Source organism: Arabidopsis lyrata (assembly GCF_000004255.2).
Source record: "Arabidopsis lyrata subsp. lyrata unplaced genomic scaffold ARALYscaffold_1, whole genome shotgun sequence".
Classification (NCBI taxonomy): domain Eukaryota; kingdom Viridiplantae; phylum Streptophyta; class Magnoliopsida; order Brassicales; family Brassicaceae; genus Arabidopsis; species Arabidopsis lyrata.
Window position 1 is genome coordinate 7,258,970 of NW_003302555.1, and position 18,602 is coordinate 7,277,571.

General features: G+C 36.5%; 5 protein-coding genes across 6 annotated transcripts; 4 read left to right on the top strand and 1 right to left on the bottom strand.

Moving 5' to 3' along the window:
- The first annotated feature begins 754 nt into the window (after nucleotides 1-754).
- Nucleotides 755-2,460, top strand: LOC9326283. Its single transcript, XM_002890175.2, has one exon. The coding sequence runs from the start codon at nucleotides 1,721-1,723 to the stop codon at nucleotides 2,126-2,128; it is 408 nt and encodes a 135-aa protein (XP_002890221.2). The 5' UTR covers nucleotides 755-1,720; the 3' UTR covers nucleotides 2,129-2,460.
- Nucleotides 2,461-3,613: 1,153 nt separating this feature from the next.
- On the top strand, nucleotides 3,614-6,377 carry LOC9326284 (probable complex I intermediate-associated protein 30). Of its 2 annotated transcripts, XM_021012276.1 has the most exons (8): nucleotides 3,614-3,795; nucleotides 4,321-4,402; nucleotides 4,629-4,742; nucleotides 4,982-5,038; nucleotides 5,217-5,308; nucleotides 5,496-5,576; nucleotides 5,678-5,776; nucleotides 5,989-6,377. In XM_021012276.1, the coding sequence occupies exons 2-8, from the start codon at nucleotides 4,351-4,353 to the stop codon at nucleotides 6,175-6,177; spliced, it is 684 nt and encodes a 227-aa protein (XP_020867935.1). In that variant the 5' UTR covers nucleotides 3,614-3,795; nucleotides 4,321-4,350; the 3' UTR covers nucleotides 6,178-6,377. The 2 variants fall into 2 exon arrangements, with proteins under 2 accessions (XP_020867935.1, XP_020867936.1); XM_021012277.1 differs by lacking the exons at nucleotides 3,614-3,795; nucleotides 4,321-4,402 and having other exon boundaries at nucleotides 4,655-4,758.
- A 1,327-nt stretch (nucleotides 6,378-7,704) lies between these two features.
- On the top strand, nucleotides 7,705-8,961 carry LOC9326285 (adenosine kinase 2). The gene has a single exon (XM_002890177.2). It carries the CDS (start codon nucleotides 7,823-7,825, stop codon nucleotides 8,858-8,860), a length of 1,038 nt encoding a protein of 345 aa, XP_002890223.1. The 5' UTR covers nucleotides 7,705-7,822; the 3' UTR covers nucleotides 8,861-8,961.
- A 1,061-nt stretch (nucleotides 8,962-10,022) lies between these two features.
- LOC110225133 lies at nucleotides 10,023-14,862 on the top strand. The gene is made up of 10 exons (XM_021014029.1): nucleotides 10,023-10,369; nucleotides 10,643-10,772; nucleotides 10,908-11,093; nucleotides 11,183-11,283; nucleotides 11,378-11,405; nucleotides 11,491-11,643; nucleotides 11,725-12,551; nucleotides 12,702-13,258; nucleotides 13,356-14,517; nucleotides 14,607-14,862. The coding sequence occupies exons 2-10, from the start codon at nucleotides 10,714-10,716 to the stop codon at nucleotides 14,732-14,734; spliced, it is 3,201 nt and encodes a 1,066-aa protein (XP_020869688.1). The 5' UTR covers nucleotides 10,023-10,369; nucleotides 10,643-10,713; the 3' UTR covers nucleotides 14,735-14,862.
- A 164-nt stretch (nucleotides 14,863-15,026) lies between these two features.
- On the bottom strand, nucleotides 15,027-18,528 carry LOC9326286 (oligouridylate-binding protein 1B). Its single transcript, XM_002892901.2, has 12 exons — nucleotides 18,121-18,528; nucleotides 17,612-17,673; nucleotides 17,125-17,227; nucleotides 16,912-16,988; nucleotides 16,746-16,807; nucleotides 16,563-16,650; nucleotides 16,380-16,455; nucleotides 16,257-16,287; nucleotides 16,034-16,153; nucleotides 15,832-15,917; nucleotides 15,561-15,737; nucleotides 15,027-15,488 (listed from the first exon to the last, which is right to left on the bottom strand). Exons 1-12 carry the CDS (start codon nucleotides 18,223-18,225, stop codon nucleotides 15,216-15,218), a joined length of 1,260 nt encoding a protein of 419 aa, XP_002892947.1. The 5' UTR covers nucleotides 18,226-18,528; the 3' UTR covers nucleotides 15,027-15,215.
- Between the last annotated feature and the right edge of the window lie 74 nt (nucleotides 18,529-18,602).

The following is an 18,602-nucleotide window of genomic DNA, read 5'->3' on the forward strand; positions in this document are numbered from 1 at the left end:
AAAACAGTTCTTTTCTTCACTGTTTAAATTCAATTCGATGAGGTTGGATTTAACTAAACAATAAACGTTCAACCAATAGAGTTGGTATGTTATACACTACATTGTTTACGAGAACCAGGGGTTCTGTCTACAGTTCAGAATATACCAAACGAGTTCTTGATTACACAATTATAGCATTACTAGGCCTGGGCATAATACCCGAACCCGAAGAACCGAACCGAACCCGACCCGAAAAACCCGATCTGAATCCGAACCCGAAGTTTTAAAATACCCGAACGGGTTTTAAACTTCACAATCCGAAAATCCGAACCCGAACCCGAACAAGTACCCGAACATACCCAAATATAAGTATATAGTTATAATATATTAGTAATATTTATACTTGTAATAACCTAAGTGCCTAAATTATTCTGATGTTAAGATATTTCTGGATGTTTTAACTACTTTGGGTTACATTCGGGTATAAAATACTTGAGTTTTATAGATTTTTTGAGTATTTTTCAATACTTTGCATAGAATCGGATACAAAATTTCTAATATTTGGATACTTCGGGTAAACGCGAATCCGAACCCGAAATACCCGATCTGAACCCGACCCGAACCCGAAGTTTTAAAATACCCGAACGGGTCTTAGTTTTCTAAACCCGAACCCGAAAAACCCGATCCGAACCCGACCCGAATATCCGAACGCCCAGGCCTAAGCATTACAATGTCAACATTTATATATTAGTATTTTTTTAAGTATTATATTTTCGAAGAAATATATTAGTGGAGTACATTGAACCGATCACAGAGTCAAATGCACATAAGCAGGATATTGTTTGCGTTTGATAAACAGATTTATATCGGATTCTTTTTTTCAATAAATCATCACAATGATTACTACTACTAATTAATCAGCATTAATCACCATCACTAAGGTATTTAACTAATGGTCTCGGCGATTATTTTGTTGTTTGATTTCTCTTAGGCTAAACTATTGATAGAAAAAAAGTTTGGATCATTTTATAAAGGTTTTCTAAACTTTAACTTTAATTATTAGCTGACCGTCGACAATGTGCAGTTCGATAAGGACACATATGCTAAGGTTTTCTTATGCCAAATAAAATATATTTTGTTTTATGATTTCAATTGTTGAATTTGTTTTTTATTCAAGAAAGTACAAATACGTATAATTAAATGGGCCGCTTGTGTTCAAAAAATAAATATATAATAATAACTAAAAAGTATTAATTTTTGTATGTAATAACTAAAAAGCTAAATTACTATATACCCTATTACTTCGGCCAAAACTGTAATTGTAAGCGCGACACTAAATATAATGGAGATCTTATCTCAAACATGATGTAATCTTTATCTAACACCCTTGCTTGGTCCGATTCATTGCACAACAATACACAAGAGAAGATTGTCCACATACACACGTAGGGACATATATCAACATGCATCCACATACCTATATATAATATACAATATAGATTTATTAAATTAAAATACAGAGCAAGGAGACACCAGTTTTACGGATTCTGTAGCCTCCTTTTATCTTTCTTAGCTGTTCTCTTTCTCTCCTTGTCCCTCAATATAAATACAAACGAACCCAATACTTCCTTCTTACGTACCAAGAAAGTTAGTTTCTCAATTCTTGATTAAACATACACAAAACAATAACCTTAATTTCAAGAAACTACTATTGTTAAAAATCAGAGATTTTCCCTAGCTAATGGCTATATTCGGGAAACTGACAAAGCTCAAATCAGCCATAAAGAAATGGCCTTCCTTGACCAAGAACCACCATTCAACCACCGTGTCTACAGCCTCTACAGCCGCATCCGATGTCTCAAAGTGCGGAGATCTCCATGTGGTTTACGTCGGAAAGTCACGAAGACCTTACATGCTTAGTTCCCACGTCATCGCTCATCCGCTTTTCCAAGAACTACTTGATCGGTCTTTGAGATTCGCCGTTGAACATCACGATCAAGAGACAGTCTTAGTAGCTTGTGAAGTCGTATTGTTCGAGCACTTGTTATGGATGCTCAAGAACAGTTCCTCTGATCACGGCGATGACGAAGATGATGATGATCGCGAAAGAGGATCCGTCGAGGAGTTGGCTGAGTTCTATACTTATTGACGGCGCGATACATATTCTTATAATATATACTTTATTTCGTTAATTTTGGAATTGATTCGACATGATCAAATGCGGTCATGCACAAACCATTTCCTTTGCTTTTGTTCAAATTTTTAGAATTAGTACTCTTTAACTAATAGTATAATTATGTCGGACGAAAGAGGGTAGTGATCTTTGCCTAATGATGATAAATCGTAACAATGCTAAAATTTATCTTTTATTGATTTTGCTCCATTTTTATGTACATGTATTCTTCAGTACGTAGTTATTTATATATATATATGCATGTTATGAGATTTTCGAAAGAATAAAATTCGCCGCCACGTGATGATGCGCAGGGCTACCCAATTGCACGGACGGTCCTACTTGCCCTTCTAGTGGCAGCAAGCTAGCTGTCATGGAAGTATATTATAAAATTACTAACTACGTCTATAAGTAAGTGTATCCAAGTTGTAATGTATTGAGATCATGGTTTGATACCGGTTATCTGCGGTTTAATAGGGTTTATCAGTCTTGGTTTAATGTCATTGGTTTATTGTATATATAAGCTTAAGCACACATTTAATATTCAATTAGATTGTAACAAACATTCAGGATGATTGAATAAGATTCTGTTAAACCTCTCCGATCTTTCTTTTCTTCCGTTTCACCGGAGTTTCACCGGAGTTAATATGATATCAGAGCTACTCTTTTGAGCTTCCGCATTCTTCATCGGAGATGAATTTTCACCATGATGTTATAATACACCCCCCCTCAAGTATGTATGATGCATGTATGATGGTTTGGTTCATCAAATCAGGTATGATGGTTAAAATGAGTTTCACCGGAGTTAATATAATGTTAAGTGTAATTAGGTAGAAACTTCTTGGACTAATTAATTAAACATGACTACGATGTATATAGGCTGATGCTCCTTAATTATTTATGTAATTCTTTATATATGTCACGCTATGTAGGTAAGTGCAGGGCCGGCCCGCAGGACAGGCCACCCAAGCCACCGCTTGGGGCACCACAATTTTTTTTTTTTTTTTTAAGTTTTTTTTTTTTTTTTGGTAAAAAGGCCCATAAAATGAAAATATTTGGTAGAAACTAAAGTCTTTTTCGAAAAAAATAAATAAAATAGGGCCCAAACAATTAAATTTGAATGTAATAATATTCAAAATATCATTATTTTTGTATAATTTACTAAAAATAGGTCAAAAAAAAAATTTAGCCCTAAAACTTATAAATATATTGGGCCTCATTTTATTTTTCGTGTAGGGCCTCACAAATGCTCGGACCGGCACTGGGTAAGTGATATCCTTGCACTGAATATAATATTTTCATAGTCGTACGCCTACAATGAATTCTGTAATTTAAACGTTGAAAACAAATATTCGTGTTAATTGAAATTTCTTCATTTACTTTTTTGACTATTTTTCATGGTTAGTTTTACGAATTTTTTGACACTTTGTGGATGTATTTTGTTTTTCAAAGAAGTGTTTTACTATTGGGCAATGTATTGGAGAACTTGAGCCAAAATAGGCCCATATTATAAGATTGGTCTCACAAAACGACATCGTGTAGTAGAAACGGCAACGTGCAGCTTGATGGTCTTCAGGCTGTTGACTGTTAATCGGTAAACCGAGGCTGATTGTGCGACGGTCGCGACGGTGACGGCAAATCCAGTGAGTGAGCTCTTTTCATCTTCGTTGCATTTAGTGGATTCCCTAAAACTTTAGATAATTTTGGTTTGTTCTTAGCATTGGGCTTGTTCTAATTATCAGATCTTCTTGTTTTGAGTTTTTTTTTTTTTTTTTTTTTTTTTTCTCTGTGCATTTCGGAGCAGAAGACGAATTGTAATGTCAAAAATTTTTACCAGCGTCTGTGATAAGAGTCGGGTTTTTCTCAAGGATTTGGTGACAAGCTGTTTTTTATGGCCGTCTGCAATTGTGATTACCTTATCGATTTTTTAGCTTACAAGGTGTTTGTTGAAATGCTTCAACGGGAAATTTTCTTAGTCCCCACCCTCAGTGGTTTCTGTTTATAATGCGTCAACTTCTGATATAGCTAAACTTTCAAAGACATTACCTTTTATACATTTCTGGGGTGTGGTTCTGATCATTGAGGTTTTGTGTGTGTGATTTGGTGATTAACATTGAAAATTGGAGCTTTAATTCCTAACAGTCATTGTTTTATATCTTTTTTCTTAGTTTTCATCTGGGAAAGCAGCTACAGAAGACATGTCGAGGTTTCGATCGTTGTTGCAAGCCTCAGTAAATGCCACAAAGAAGGGTATTCACCTGCCACTTCTCCGTCAATTATGATTTCCTTTTATTCATATGTGCTTGTGCTTTTACTTATTAGATAGTGACGGATGTTTGATGAAAAAATGACGTTGGTTCTATGTTGCAATACTCGCACATTTTTTGGATTACAGTTTTATTTCTCTAGTAGCCTTTATGCTTTGGAATATAGTAGCTAGTGTCTGACTTATCTTCACCATTCTACAAACTGGTAGCTCTTACATGGAACGTTGAAGAATGGGTACCACCTGCAGAGAAGCATATATTTAAGTTCAACTCGAAAGAAGACTTAAAGAAATGGCATCTCTATTCCGATTCTGAATATGGAGGTACTTAAGCAGTCAGGTTCAAGTCCGTTCAACCATCTGCTCTGTAAAGAGTATCTGATATTGTTTCTGTTGTTATTGTCCCTTTCATTTCCATGCCTCGGTGACCCATATGAACAACTACCGAGACAAATTAAGATTTCTGAAGATCGGCATTGCACAGATTTTCATTGATTTGTAAACAATATGCTATGCATTTTAATATTTATCTAATGGCAACATGTTTGATACTTATTTTACAGGATTATCTTCGGCTTCCTTGGAAATCCCAGATAAAGGAGATGGATCAGATTGCACTGGTTAGCAACTTAGTAATTTCTTCTGTGATCTATCATCTGCCCTCCAGCATGTCTTGTTGTCATGAAGTTCATCAATAAAACAATATGAGATTTCTTCTGTGTCATCATTTCTTAATTTCTCGTTGTGTTTCTACACTACTCCACTTAGTGATGTTTTCCACCCAAATATCTTTTATAGGAATTTTCTCGGGGAACCTATCTTTGGACCTCAGCGAAGGATCAAAATGGAACATCAGTCGAAGTGGTTTCTGTGGAATGCGCTCAAAGAAGGTTAACAACAGAGAGCTTTCATTTTTCCTACAAAACATTCTTATTCAAAACATATTTTCTGCATGTCAGTCTTTGTTTGAAGAAAAGAAGAAAAATGGGTTACTATATCTTCGTCCTGGTTTTGTAAACGAGATGTTTTGTGTCAGCTTACTATTGCAACTAATTCTACCATCCTCTGCTTTTGCAGTTTGATGGCTTCATTGATCTCGATGGGTATGATGCAATAGCCCTGAGGCTCAGAGGAGATGGAAGATGTTATATCTCTACAGTAAGTTTTATGTTGATACTGACTTTACCCTAACTGCAGTTGAAACAACATATGTTCTAGGAGCAAAAGGGTTGTTATACTAAACCTTGATTTTGATTCAGATCTATACCGAAAACTGGGTGAATTCACCGGGACAGTCAGAAGATAACTCGTGGCAAGCTTTTGTTTTTGCTCCAAAGGACAGTTGGTATACTGCTAAGGCAAGTCCTACTACTTCTATAGATGTTACCAACAAAGAGCTTTAGAGCATTTTTTTACACATCCTTTTTATGTTTTTTTAAAAAATTCTTTAGATAAAACCTCCATCTGTAGATGAAACCCTAACCAAAAAGACAGATCGCGATTATGAGTTGACTTGAATGTTTCACTTCTAGTCTAAGGCGTATTAATAACCTGAGGTTGAATGTATCAGATTCCTCTAGCTAGATACTTGCCAACATGGAGAGGAAATGTTATAGATGTGGAAATGGAGATGAATCCAGGTCGTGTTCTGGGTATGTCACTGTCGGTAAATGCAGAAGGTGGTGCGGTTGGAGCTAAATCAGGAGCAGGTGATTTCCGAGTAGAAATTGACTGGATCAAAGCCTTGAGATTGCCATAAATGTTGAACAATATAGCAATGTATGATGTTTTTTTTTGTTGTTCTTGGTTTTAGCTTGTAAAAACCAGGCCTGAGTTGATGATACTTGATGGCCAAAAGATTGTTGCATTGTCTTGCGGCAAAGTTGGTTTTCATATTGAGCCATGTTTTTACCATGTGATAAAATAAAAAAAATCAACATAATCAAAAGGTATTCTTAACCTTGTGTTTTTCAGCCTCTCCTTATTGGTCAACTAGTTTGTTATATAGTTAACAATGTAATGGTCGTGCTTGAATATGTGAGAGTACGGTAGTACTAAATCGGTGGAGCGAATACGTTAATAAAATTGTACAACCTGTTTCCATTATGAACTTACAAAAATAAAATGCAAATTGAATTTAACAAGGATATTAGTGACTTATTAGCTTATTTGTTGAAATAATAACTAAAACTATCAAAATGCTCTATTTGTACAATTTATAGTGTAAAGAAGTTTATGTTTTACATAGGTTAGTTACCTTCACTTGAACCCAAATGGCCCTATAATACTCTCTGTGCTCTCTTCTCTTTGATCTCTTTGAGTCCAACCAAACTAAAAGTTTAGATAGAGAGAGACACACGTGTAGTCACCGACTCGTCAGATGGTGGGACAGCTGTTTTTTCTTACTGTCCAATCTGCACCGTTGGATCTACTCATTGCGTTTATTTTTGCCTTTTTGTTCTGTACATAGTCGCTTGATGATGCGGTTGTTTCAGTGGATAGCTGGACCCATTAAACCACCTCTGCTTTAGTTGGTGGGTTCCATGGTGAAGAAAAAAAAAAGCTGCAAACTTTTGCTTTGTTTGGTACATCTAAACCAATCTAATTTCCTCTTCCGATTTGTCTCGGTTCGAATCTGGATTGATGGCTTTACAGAGTGTGTAGAGTAAAATCGGATAATTCATTTCATTTTCAAGGGAAAATATTTCATGCATTTGAGAACCATCCTGTTCTCATGTGGATTAGTGTTGGTTTATATACTAACCGGTTTGCCCATTTTAAATATGTATAATAAGTATATAGCTAATCAATTAAGTTTGATTTTGATCAATCAATCATTCGTCAAAGTTATAAAATTTTTTTTTAATATATTACTATTAATGTTAAGCATGAAGGAAGATTAATAAAGAGAGATTAATAATTGACGAAAAGACACATGGGACAAAAGGAAGAAATGAAAGAGAATGAGAAGAACATGTCGCATGTGCTTAAGTTTACGTCATACCGACAATCTAGAAGCATCTTCTTCATCACTAATAAGGTCTCTTTTGTTGTAGGAAATAAATAGATTTTATTTTTCAAATTACCATTTTTTTTCTTTCTTAATTAGTTGCTTCAAGCTACTTTTAATAAGGGGTTAAATGTAGGGTTTGGCCATTTGTGGCTTTTAGACTTTTGTTACATTTGATTTGATTAATGTTGATGTAGTATATTTATTTGAAAACATAGACACTAATTTGGGCAATGAAAACGATATTTAGATATATCTTTGATAATGTGAAGAACAGGGGTAGCTTGAGTTATGATTATAAACGCAAGACGCTTCTTCACTCAGCAGCACTAAGCTTGCCTCCAAACCAATCCCAGATCTGAATCTAAACCTCTCAAAATCTCTTCTCATCATCATGGCTTCTTCTTCTAACTACGATGGAATCCTTCTCGGAATGGGTAACCCACTCCTCGATATCTCTGCCGTCGTCGACGACGAATTTCTCACCAAATACGACATCAAGTTGAACAATGCGATTCTCGCTGAGGACAAACATTTGCCCATGTATGATGAGATGAGTAGCAAGTTCAATGTTGAATACATTGCCGGAGGTGCTACTCAGAACTCAATCAAAGTGGCTCAGTGGATGCTTCAAATTCCTGGGGCAACCAGTTACATGGGATCCATTGGAAAGGACAAATATGGAGAGGCCATGAAGAAGGATGCTACAGCAGCTGGTGTCAATGTTCACTATTATGAAGATGAGTCGGCACCTACTGGAACTTGCGGTGTCTGTGTTGTTGGTGGAGAAAGGTCTCTTATTGCGAATCTTTCAGCTGCAAACTGCTACAAGGTTGATCACCTTAAGAAGCCTGAAAACTGGGCATTGGTTGAGAAGGCCAAGTTCTATTACATTGCTGGATTCTTCCTCACAGTATCGCCTGAATCCATTCAGTTGGTATCTGAGCATGCTGCTGCAAACAACAAGGTGTTCACAATGAACCTTTCTGCTCCATTCATTTGTGAATTCTTCAAAGATGTGCAGGAGAAGTTCTTGCCATACATGGACTTCGTTTTCGGCAATGAAACAGAAGCAAGAACCTTCTCCAGGGTTCACGGCTGGGAGACTGAAGATGTCGAACAAATAGCCATCAAGATTTCACAGCTTCCCAAGGCCACGGGAACATACAAGAGGACCACTGTGATAACACAGGGCGCAGATCCAGTGGTTGTTGCTGAAGATGGAAAGGTGAAGAAATATCCAGTCATCCCTCTCCCAAAAGAGAAGCTGGTTGACACCAACGGTGCAGGTGATGCATTTGTGGGAGGATTCATGTCACAGTTGGTGAAAGAGAAATCGATTGAGGAATGCGTGAAAGCTGGATGCTATGCGTCGAACGTGGTGATCCAAAGATCTGGCTGCACTTACCCTGAGAAGCCCGACTTTAACTAAACTATTGGGTCATCCTCAGCTTTGTGATATCTTCCAAATAAAACAACCTTCGATTCAACAAACTCCCACGATTATTGCTTGAGTGTACTTTTTACCATTTTTTTACCAAAATTTTTTGTTAAAAAAAAAAAAAAAAAAAAAAAAAAAAAAAAAAAAAAAAAAAAACAGGGGTAGCTTTTTTTTTTCTTTTTGTTAAAAAGTGAAGAATAGTATTACGCGTTCACATTACGTGTTTTGTTAATAATTATTCCATAAAGATTCATATCAGATATTAGAAAATTATATGCACATTACTGTACGATTTCTAGAAATTATTTTATTATTAGAACTCATTTTCTTATGGTAAAAAAGAAGACTTTATATTCTTACATATGCGATCGTTAGATAAATATTTAAGATCTTTTACATGTTGTCATGTTGATGAGACAATGGATTTTTTTCTGAAAATTTTCCATACATTGAAAAAGAAACATCGCAAAGAAGTGGATAAAATTAAAAACTACGAAATTTTGGACTCATTTATCTTCTACAAGGATTGCCATACAAACAAAAGAAAATATATTCTTAAATTTGATCAGAAGAAACAAAAAAAAAAAAAAATAATATGAGGTTGACAAAATTAAACAAAAATAAATAAATATAAATGCGACTTTCGATTCGTTGTCTCTCTCTCAAACGTATTAATAATAAGTTTGTTTCCCAAAAAAAATAGTATGACCGTTAAAAATCGATCATTGGATGTTTCCATGTTTGGTCCACATAGTAGAGCCTTGACCACATCTCTCCAACTGAGTTTTGGTTATTACAAGATTGGCCCCATAAACCACTTCCTATACCAAAATTATGAAATTAATTAACCAGATACGTTGAGAGTAATTCCACTGGCCAATCCAAAGTCCAAACTACTAATAGTCTAATACAATCGAATATCTCTAGCAGGTTTGATGTAGATAAGCTGTATACTTAAACATATGTGGAGACAAATGGTCCAAACCGGGTTTTATTGTTATTGATTAATCCGGTTTACTCGGAGGGTAATTTGGTAAACTAAAAATTGGGTGGTATCTTCGTCTTGACTACTACTACTCTGCGTCATTTCGTATTTTTCCCATTACAGACTGTTATGTTACGCCAAGGGAAAAAGAAAAGGTGAAAGGTGTCCCAAGCAAGCTCTCTCTCTCTCTCTCTTTCTCCACACGTTATATATCCTACAGTATTCTTACACAAAGAGACTGTGTGTTTCAGGGCTTGGAAATAGAGAGAAAGAGAAAGAGCAAAGAGAGATAAAGCAAACGTCTTCTTCCATTTGGTAGAATAAAAAAGATTGCATTTTTCAGCAAAACTTCCATTTGGTAGAATAACAAGTATTCAGACACTGTTAAGGCTTCTTGTGCTTTTTTTCTTCTTCTCTTCAACACCCATATCTGAGGATCAGAACTCAAGTTTACTAAACTTTGGATAGTAACCGGAAGAAATCGAATTCTGTTTCAATGCTGGATCGGTTATGTCGTAAGTTCCTCGACTTTTTTTTTTGTATTAGCTCAAGTTTCTTGCTTTTGATTAGATGGATTTTTTTGCCTGCTTTTTAGTATCAGAATTTTGGGAATTCTGTTTTCTGGGATGTGTAAAGTTGGGATTTTTGGAATTTGTCTTTTGGGTTTTAGTGTTGGGGTCAGATCCGTTTCAATTTTTGTGGTTATTGGAGCTGCGTTACTTTTATCTTGAATTGTGGTTATTGTTACATTTAATTTACTCAATTTTACTCTTTTGTGGTTTCCTCAGATTTCATTTGATTATCTTATGAATGATTCACATTTTGGTCTAAGAAAGAGGCTTTGACTTGTGTCATAAACATGAAGCCTGATACTGTTCTTGACTATGCTGTGTTTGAGCTTTCCCCAAAACATTCGCGGTTAGTAAATCTTTTTCTCTTAGGGAAATGTTCTTTCTCGACATTGATCATGCTTTGTAGTTTTGACCTCAGTTTAATATATATATATATATATATATATATATATATATATATATATATATATGTGTGTTACAGATGTGAACTGTTTGTATGGATTCATGAAGAAAGAGAGAAACTAGCTTCAGGATTAATAGAACCATTTGTGAATCATTTGAGAGTTCTTCAATCACAAGCTTCGCAGAGAGACCAATGCTCTGTTAGACTCCAAGTAGAACAAAGCGAAAATGGCGAATCTTGGTTCACAAGAAGAACATTCGAGAGGTCTCAAAGAACATTTTGTTTTCTTACTTTTACACAAATATTTTCGTTAGCTTAACAATCTTTGACCTTTTCTTATTGTTCTTTTCCAGATTTGTTCAATATGTTAATAGTCCTCAAGTTTTGGAAAGAGTCGTTACATTTGATTTGGAAATGTCACAGTTGGAAGCAGCTCGGACATTATATTCTCAAGGTGTCTTTCATTTTTCATTAGCTTGATCATATTCATAGCTTTACAAGTGAACAAACGTGATACTATTTTTTCTCTTTCTCCTTTTCTGTTTCAGACGATGGAGGCGTAGCAGATGCAACAAAGTAAGTTAATATTTCTGTTTTTACATTGAATCAAATTGTGTGTTTAAAACTGTTTTGTTGATTGCTTTTCTTTGTATATGTACAGGAAGGAGCTTGTAAGAGCTATAGATTTAAGACTCGAGGCAATCAAAAAGGACTTAACCAAGGCGAGTGCTCACGCGTCAGCTAATGGTTTTGACTCTCAAACTGTTTCTGATCTCCAACATTTTGCTGATAGATTCGGCGCACATCATTTGGAGTAAGCTATTTTTTTTTCTTGGTGTTTCATTTTCTTTGTAACTATGTTTTGAATCTGACCAGAATACATATCTTTTATCAGTGAAGCATGCAGCAAATATATTTCACTATCGCAAAGAAGACCAGACCTGATGACCAAGAACCTGAATACCAATGCACAAACATCACTCAGTGAAACAAACATATGTCAACATCAAGATACTAAGAGCACTAACACTGATGAAGAGGAGAAAAAAGAAGAGAGTATGGAAGAATCTTCGACGGTTAAGACCATTCATCATACAAGGAGACTTAGCGTACAAGATAGGATTAACCTCTTTGAGAGCAAACAGAAGGAAAACTCAAACTCTGCAGGAAATAAACCGGTAGTTGTTGCGAAATCCACAGAATTGAAGAGACTTTCCTCTGATGTCTCATCAACTGCTCCTGCACTCCCTGAGAAGTCTGTTTTGAGAAGGTGGAGTATTGTTAGTGACATGAGCTTTGATTTTACAATGGATAACAAGAAGTCTGATAGCGGTAGCAACGAAGAAGGTCCCTTGAGTACACCTTCGTCCATTCCTGATGCCACATTCCCCAAGGAGTCTGAAGAGAACAGCAAAAAGGACGATGATGATGAGTATTCTACTAAATCTGATGATTCTCAAAACCAGACTGATAAGCCGGGGAATGTCATGTCTGATGACGATTCCAGACAGAGAGAAGAGGAGAGCTATGCTTCCAAATCCCACAATGTGGCACAATCATCAATCATGTTTCCTTATCGCCATTCCCGTTCTCGTTCAGCTCATATAGCAGGTGGTATAGATATCAAAAGTGATGAACGTCAATCAAAAGGCAGGAAGAAAGAGCTGTTTCCATCAGACAAGAAACAAGCCTTGACAAGCTCTCCAAAACCAGTTTCTGCAGGTTAGTTTTAGCAGAATAGTTAAAAGAATATATAGAGAAATTTCTCCAAGAGAGTTTTAAATTTACAAGATCTTGAAAATCATATGAAAGTCAAGGTTTTGAATACTTAAAACTGATAGCTTTTAACTGTACATCTTAATGATTCTGCAGGGTCTGAACAGAGACAAAAATCATTTGGTGTAGAGGATGATCTTCAGGATAGTCTTGTGAATGCAGAGTCAGGTGGGAAAAATGACAATAACAGAGTTCGTGCGACATCTGTGGATCAAACACAAAGGACAAGAATGTCTAGAGAAAGCCCTCCAGGGTTTAATGATGAGTTGACAATGGAAGCAAAAGATCTTGAAAAGATTTTCGCCGAGCATCAACTACGGATTCTTCCAGGGGATCAATCAGCTGGTGACGATAAAGACAACAGGAATGTTGTAATGCGCCGGAATATATCTGAGTTAAGATTTTCAGATGATTCTAAAGGAAAGTTGTATGAAGAGTATATTAAGAAGAGGGATGCAAAACTAAGAGAAGAATGGAGTTCAAAAGAAACAAAGTTGAAGTCAATGCAAGAAGCTCTTGACCGAAGTAGAACCGAGATGAAGGCTAAGTTTTCTGCTGCTTCCATGAAGAGGCAGGATTCGATATCAAGTACCCGCCAACGTGCAGAGAAATTCAGATCTTTTAATTCTCGGACAAGTTCAAAAAAGTCTCAGGTAATCAAATCATTTAGTTTCTTTGATGATGATGACAACAAACTTTTGTCTAATTATTTTGCAATTTGATTTAGTGATTCTTCTTAATCTTTTACAGCATCCTATAAGTTCATTACAGAGTGAAGAAGAAAACGAAAAAGATAAGCCAGTCAGTGGACAATCCATTGGAAAAAGTGCTTCTAGGAGCTCCCAAAATAGAAAGGTTCCATCACCAAATCCGAGCTCCCGAGTCTCGAAACCATCAGGTAAAGTTTCAAACGCAAACATTAATAGTTGCGGGAGAGGACGAAAAACATCAGAGATAAAACTGGTTACACAATCTTCTCTCCCCAAGTTCTCTGATCTTAAAAAGGAAAACACAAAACCATCTTCTTTAGCTGGTAGAAATACTACTACCATGATGCGAACACAGGTGGGAAATGGTAATAAGAAGAATACAAAGGAAGATTTACCGTCTCCTGTTATGCCGCGAAGACCACGATCACTAAGGAAAAGCTTCTCTGCAAATATAGAATTCACAGAGTTGACAACTCTGTATGCTGATGATATGAACAAAGAGAGGAATCAGAAGCAGAACACAGACATTGATGATGTACCAGAGAATTTGGAAAATGAAGAATTTGATCACATTGAATCCGAGGCTGAAGAAGAAGAGAAAGAAGTTTTGGAGAATACTGTCAAAGATGAAGAAGAAGATAGAGAAATGGAAACTCTAGTAGTTGAGGATATTGGTGATGAAACCCCTTCACTTACTGAAATAGTTGAGAACTCATCAGAGGATGGAAATTACACTTCTTTGAGATCAGTTTCTCATGTAGACTTACCGGTGAATACTCTACCTTCTTCAACATTGCAGCATAATTTTGCCTCGTTATTGGATTCACCTAGTGAGAGTCCTCTTTCATGGAGCTCAAACTTGCAACACGCGTTCTCTTATCCGCACGAGCACTCGGATGTTGATGCTTCAGTGGATGATTCTCCTATGGGAAGTCCAGCTTCTTGGAGTTCAAGAATGAGAAAGAAATGGGGAACAACAGCTCAGAGTCCTGTTATTGTTCCCAACTCTCGAAAGGATTTAACGAAAGGCATCAAACGTTTTCTTAAGTTTGGGAAGAAAACTCGTGCTGCGGATAGTCTAATGGATTGGGTTTCTGTAACAACATCTGAAGGAGACGATGATTTTGCTTATCGATCATCGGATGAGTTAAGAAAATCAAGAATGGCATCTTCTCAGAGTCAGCTTTATGAGGATGAACAAGGTATAAAATCTTTACATTTCAGCTTCATTTAGGTCTTAGAACAATGTCATGAAATTTCTCTGATCATGGCTGTCTTTTGTGTTTCAAAGCTTCAAACAACTCGATTCATGCACATCATCATCAAGCAAGCTTTAAAGTGAAAGATGGTGATTTTAAGCGATCATTCTTCTCACTTTCTACATTCCGCAGCAAAGGAAACGACTCGAAGCCAAGATAACAGAGCTCAAGTCTTTATGTTTTCATTACAACTGCACAAGTACAAAGTTTGTAGTGTTGAAGGAGAAGTAAAAACTTGTTGATTTTATAATATGAAATGAGATAAAACATAATTTTGAGAGGTAAAAACTTCAATTGAAAGATACATATCAAGTACATGAAATCTAGAAGGTTCACAAATAACGTAAAGTCACTGATCAGTTCACAATTAATGGTTCCAAATAAGTAAGATATACGAACTCGTTCGTGACCCACTAAATAAGATTTAAGTTAAATCAAAGTAAGGAAAGAGAAAGTGCAAAAACGTAAACCGTAGTTAACAAAAGAAAAAGCGTGGAACACAAATCACAAACCCACAGCTACATGATAACATTATAACAAGAACATCAGTTAAAAGAAAAGCAAAAGATACAATAAAGACGTTACATAACAACAAAAAAGAAGAAAGAACTCTTCTCTCAAATACGGCTCCAAGGAAGATCTCACTGGTAGTACATGAGCTGCTGCGCGTTCTGGAAACCACCGTCATATATTGCCTGGTTTGAGCCAGTGGCTCCCATTGCAGCTTGTTTAAGAGCATGTTGTCCCTGCGGGTGATGCATCAGCGGATTCATTCCTGCCATCTTGCTCATCGCTAGTTGCCTCTCGTAAGCCAAGAGATCGCTGGCTGAGAATCCCGGGATCGGTGCAGGAGCTGGTGGAGGAAGTGGGTTTGAAGCTGTTCCTGGTGGAGTTGGCTTGCTTCCCCAAGAACACTGTGGGAACAACAAACACGAGATTTTTAGCATTCCCGAACCAAAAAAATGGTTTAAGTTAGTTAGTTTTACCTTCATTTGCCTGCCACTGAGGTAGGAATGTGTATTTCCCATCGAAATAGCAAGGGCTGCCTCTACATGAGTAGAGTATCTCACAAATCCGAAACCTTTGTCTCTTTGAACACGGACTTCCTCAATGACCCCAGCACCGAGGGAATGAAAGTGGCGGTGAAGATCAACCTGGGACACCTGGATACCCGAACGAAAATATCTTTGTTTTTAGTAAGGTATGGATGTGGTAAGTCACACAATATCTATAACACAATGTTTTTTTCTATTTTACCTCTGGAGCAAGATTACCGACGTAAACAGTCGTGTACTGAGCATTGTTCTCAGGAGCTTCACCATTAGTAGTATCTTTACCATCCTCTGCAGGAACAAATACGCCAATGTATAAACATCAAAGGGTAAAATTAAGAGCATTTGAGGCTTTCTCTGTTTCCATTTGATTTTCTATTTTATGAAAGGTAATAGTTAAAACATACCCGAGACACCACTGGTAAGTTCCACGACACTTTTGGAATCAGAGCTCTGTTTGTCCTCACCAGAAGTGGCTCCTTTTGTCGCCCAGTTGCAGCGTATCTGCCTGGAACCAAGCCATTTCCCTGAAAGCAGAAGAGAATACTCACACCAGTTACAATAAGCCAAAAAAAAGCTAAATAACAATTAAAATCAACTATCAAGGGCAAAACAAATTGCAACACTCACCAGTTATTTCATCTATTGCAGTCTGGGCATCCTGCACAAGGAAATAAGAATTGCAGCAATCGATAAGTGATCAAGGTAAAAGCCAATCTATACACAAGGACTGAGAGTTAGGCAGTCAAGTACCTGCTGGTTACGGAACGAAACAAATCCAAATCCTCTTGAACGCCCAGTTTTCTGATCCCACATAACTCTTGCATCCCTACATACAACAGCAATTGTCAGAAGAGTCTGTGCAAATCTTAAACTTCCATTTTCAATACAAGAATGCTCAGGATGGCATAAGCGTTGTGCAACTGAAAAACTTACGAGCAACTCGGGTAGACAGAGAAGCAATTAAACAGCATTGCATCAGTAACCTCCGGACTCAAATCCCCAACAAATATATTGAAGTGACCTGCACATGAAGATCACAGAAGTGCGTTATTGTACCAATAAAACACCCAAAATACTGGCTTACCAAGAAAATCAAGCATAAGAGTATGAACCAACTTGAGGTATCCTCCCTCTGGCCACTAGCATAAGCCCAGTTAACCTTGATAGGTTGCCCAAACCTGCACATTAGAGTAACCAATGAATGTAATCCAAACCTTAAAAAACAGAGTATCTTGTTCATGCTAAATTTACCAACGGCTAATAATCAAGTCCATTAACTTACAAATGCCTTCCATTGAGAGAAAGGATTGCAAGACCAGCCGATCTTCGATCAAAGTAGTGGACAAACCCATAAGAAGACTGCCCGTTTTGAAATCAAAACATCAGGAAAATGTGTCAGTCATAGCCAATACAAAAAGCAAAAGTTTCTACATAACAGATATAACATCCAGAAGATTATTACTAGAATGTTATAACAGTGTAACATAACACTAACCTTTTCTTTCCTAATTAGTTTACAGCTTTCTACAGGACCAGTGCTAGCAAAAACCTCTTGAAGCAGAGGTTCCGTCACCTGAATATGGATGTTTCCCACGTACCTGCAACTTCTCAAAGTTAAACAGACAAAAAATCTAAACAAGAACCAGAACAAAGAAACAAAAACAGAAAACAGCATGTCTACAAGTCCCTTCAACTTCAAGGAGTATCACCAATGAGGGCATAATAACAAAGGAACACCTTTTCCACAAAATAGAAACAAGACTTTAGAGAAACGTTGTCAAATACCAACACTTGTGACAAACTTATTCAATTGCGCAATTATTGACTATATATATACATAACTACAATGCAGTAGTGTTTCCCTGGACTAGCTTTGAGAGTGACAAATTGAAAACTTGAGCTCACTACTGAAACTTTTAAAGCCAAAAACACATAAAAAGTGAACAAAAATACCCAATAAAAAAAAGAAACCTAACACTCACACACTGCGGCAAGTACTTGGATCAAAACCAGGGGGGAGATTTCCACTTGGGATTGGTTCTATCTGCAAAAAGGAAAAAAAAAAAATAGGAAGCGAAAGAAAATGAAAAAGAAAGAAATAAAGGAAAAAACTTTACTTCCTAAAGTCTCAGCAACTAAGCTACGATAACGAATCAGTTTCATCTCAAAGATTTTCATGGAGTTGTTGAACCAAAAATCAGATAATAAGACAAACACTTTAAAAGAACTTTTAACGAATACACAAGAAGCAAGTCTATTAGTGATAATCCCATAAATTTCATAACTTTTTCTCGTTTGACAAATCACAAATGAAACAAAAATAAGAGAAACAAGTGTATCTTCAATCATAGAAAATGAAACCAAAAACCAAGAGTTTCTAATCCTGGACCTTGTAAAACAAAAGGGCAGTGAAATCGAGCTTGGAAAAAGACCCTAGAAACCCAAATCGAGCATGGAAATGGAAGAAGAAACACACAAGAATAGAGCAAACCTGTGGCGGGGCAAGGAGACCAGGATGGTAGAGAGACTGTTGCTGCATAAGAGCTTGCTGCATCATAACTTGTTGTTGTTGCTGCTGCTGCTTCAACCTCTGCATTTTCTCTCGGGGAAATTTTTATTGTCTTTGAATTTACTTTTTGTTCCCAGGAAATGAAAATTGACACAGTGTTCTGTCTTCTAGGGTTCGAAAGTGTTTTCGGTGTTCGAGAAAAATGTAAGAGAAATGACAAAAAATTAATAACCAAAAAAAAAAAACAAAAATGAAGAAGAACAGGAAAAAAGGAAGTCTCTTGATAGAAAGCGAAGGAAGCAATCGAGTGGCTCTTACGAATTTATTGGATTTATTATTTTTACACATCGATAAGCTAAAGTCACAGGCTGTAAGAAATTTTTAAAACCAACAGCCAATGAAATCTTCCCACGTTAATTTTATGGCTCAGCCCAAATCAGACACGCCTTCAATGAAATGAAACC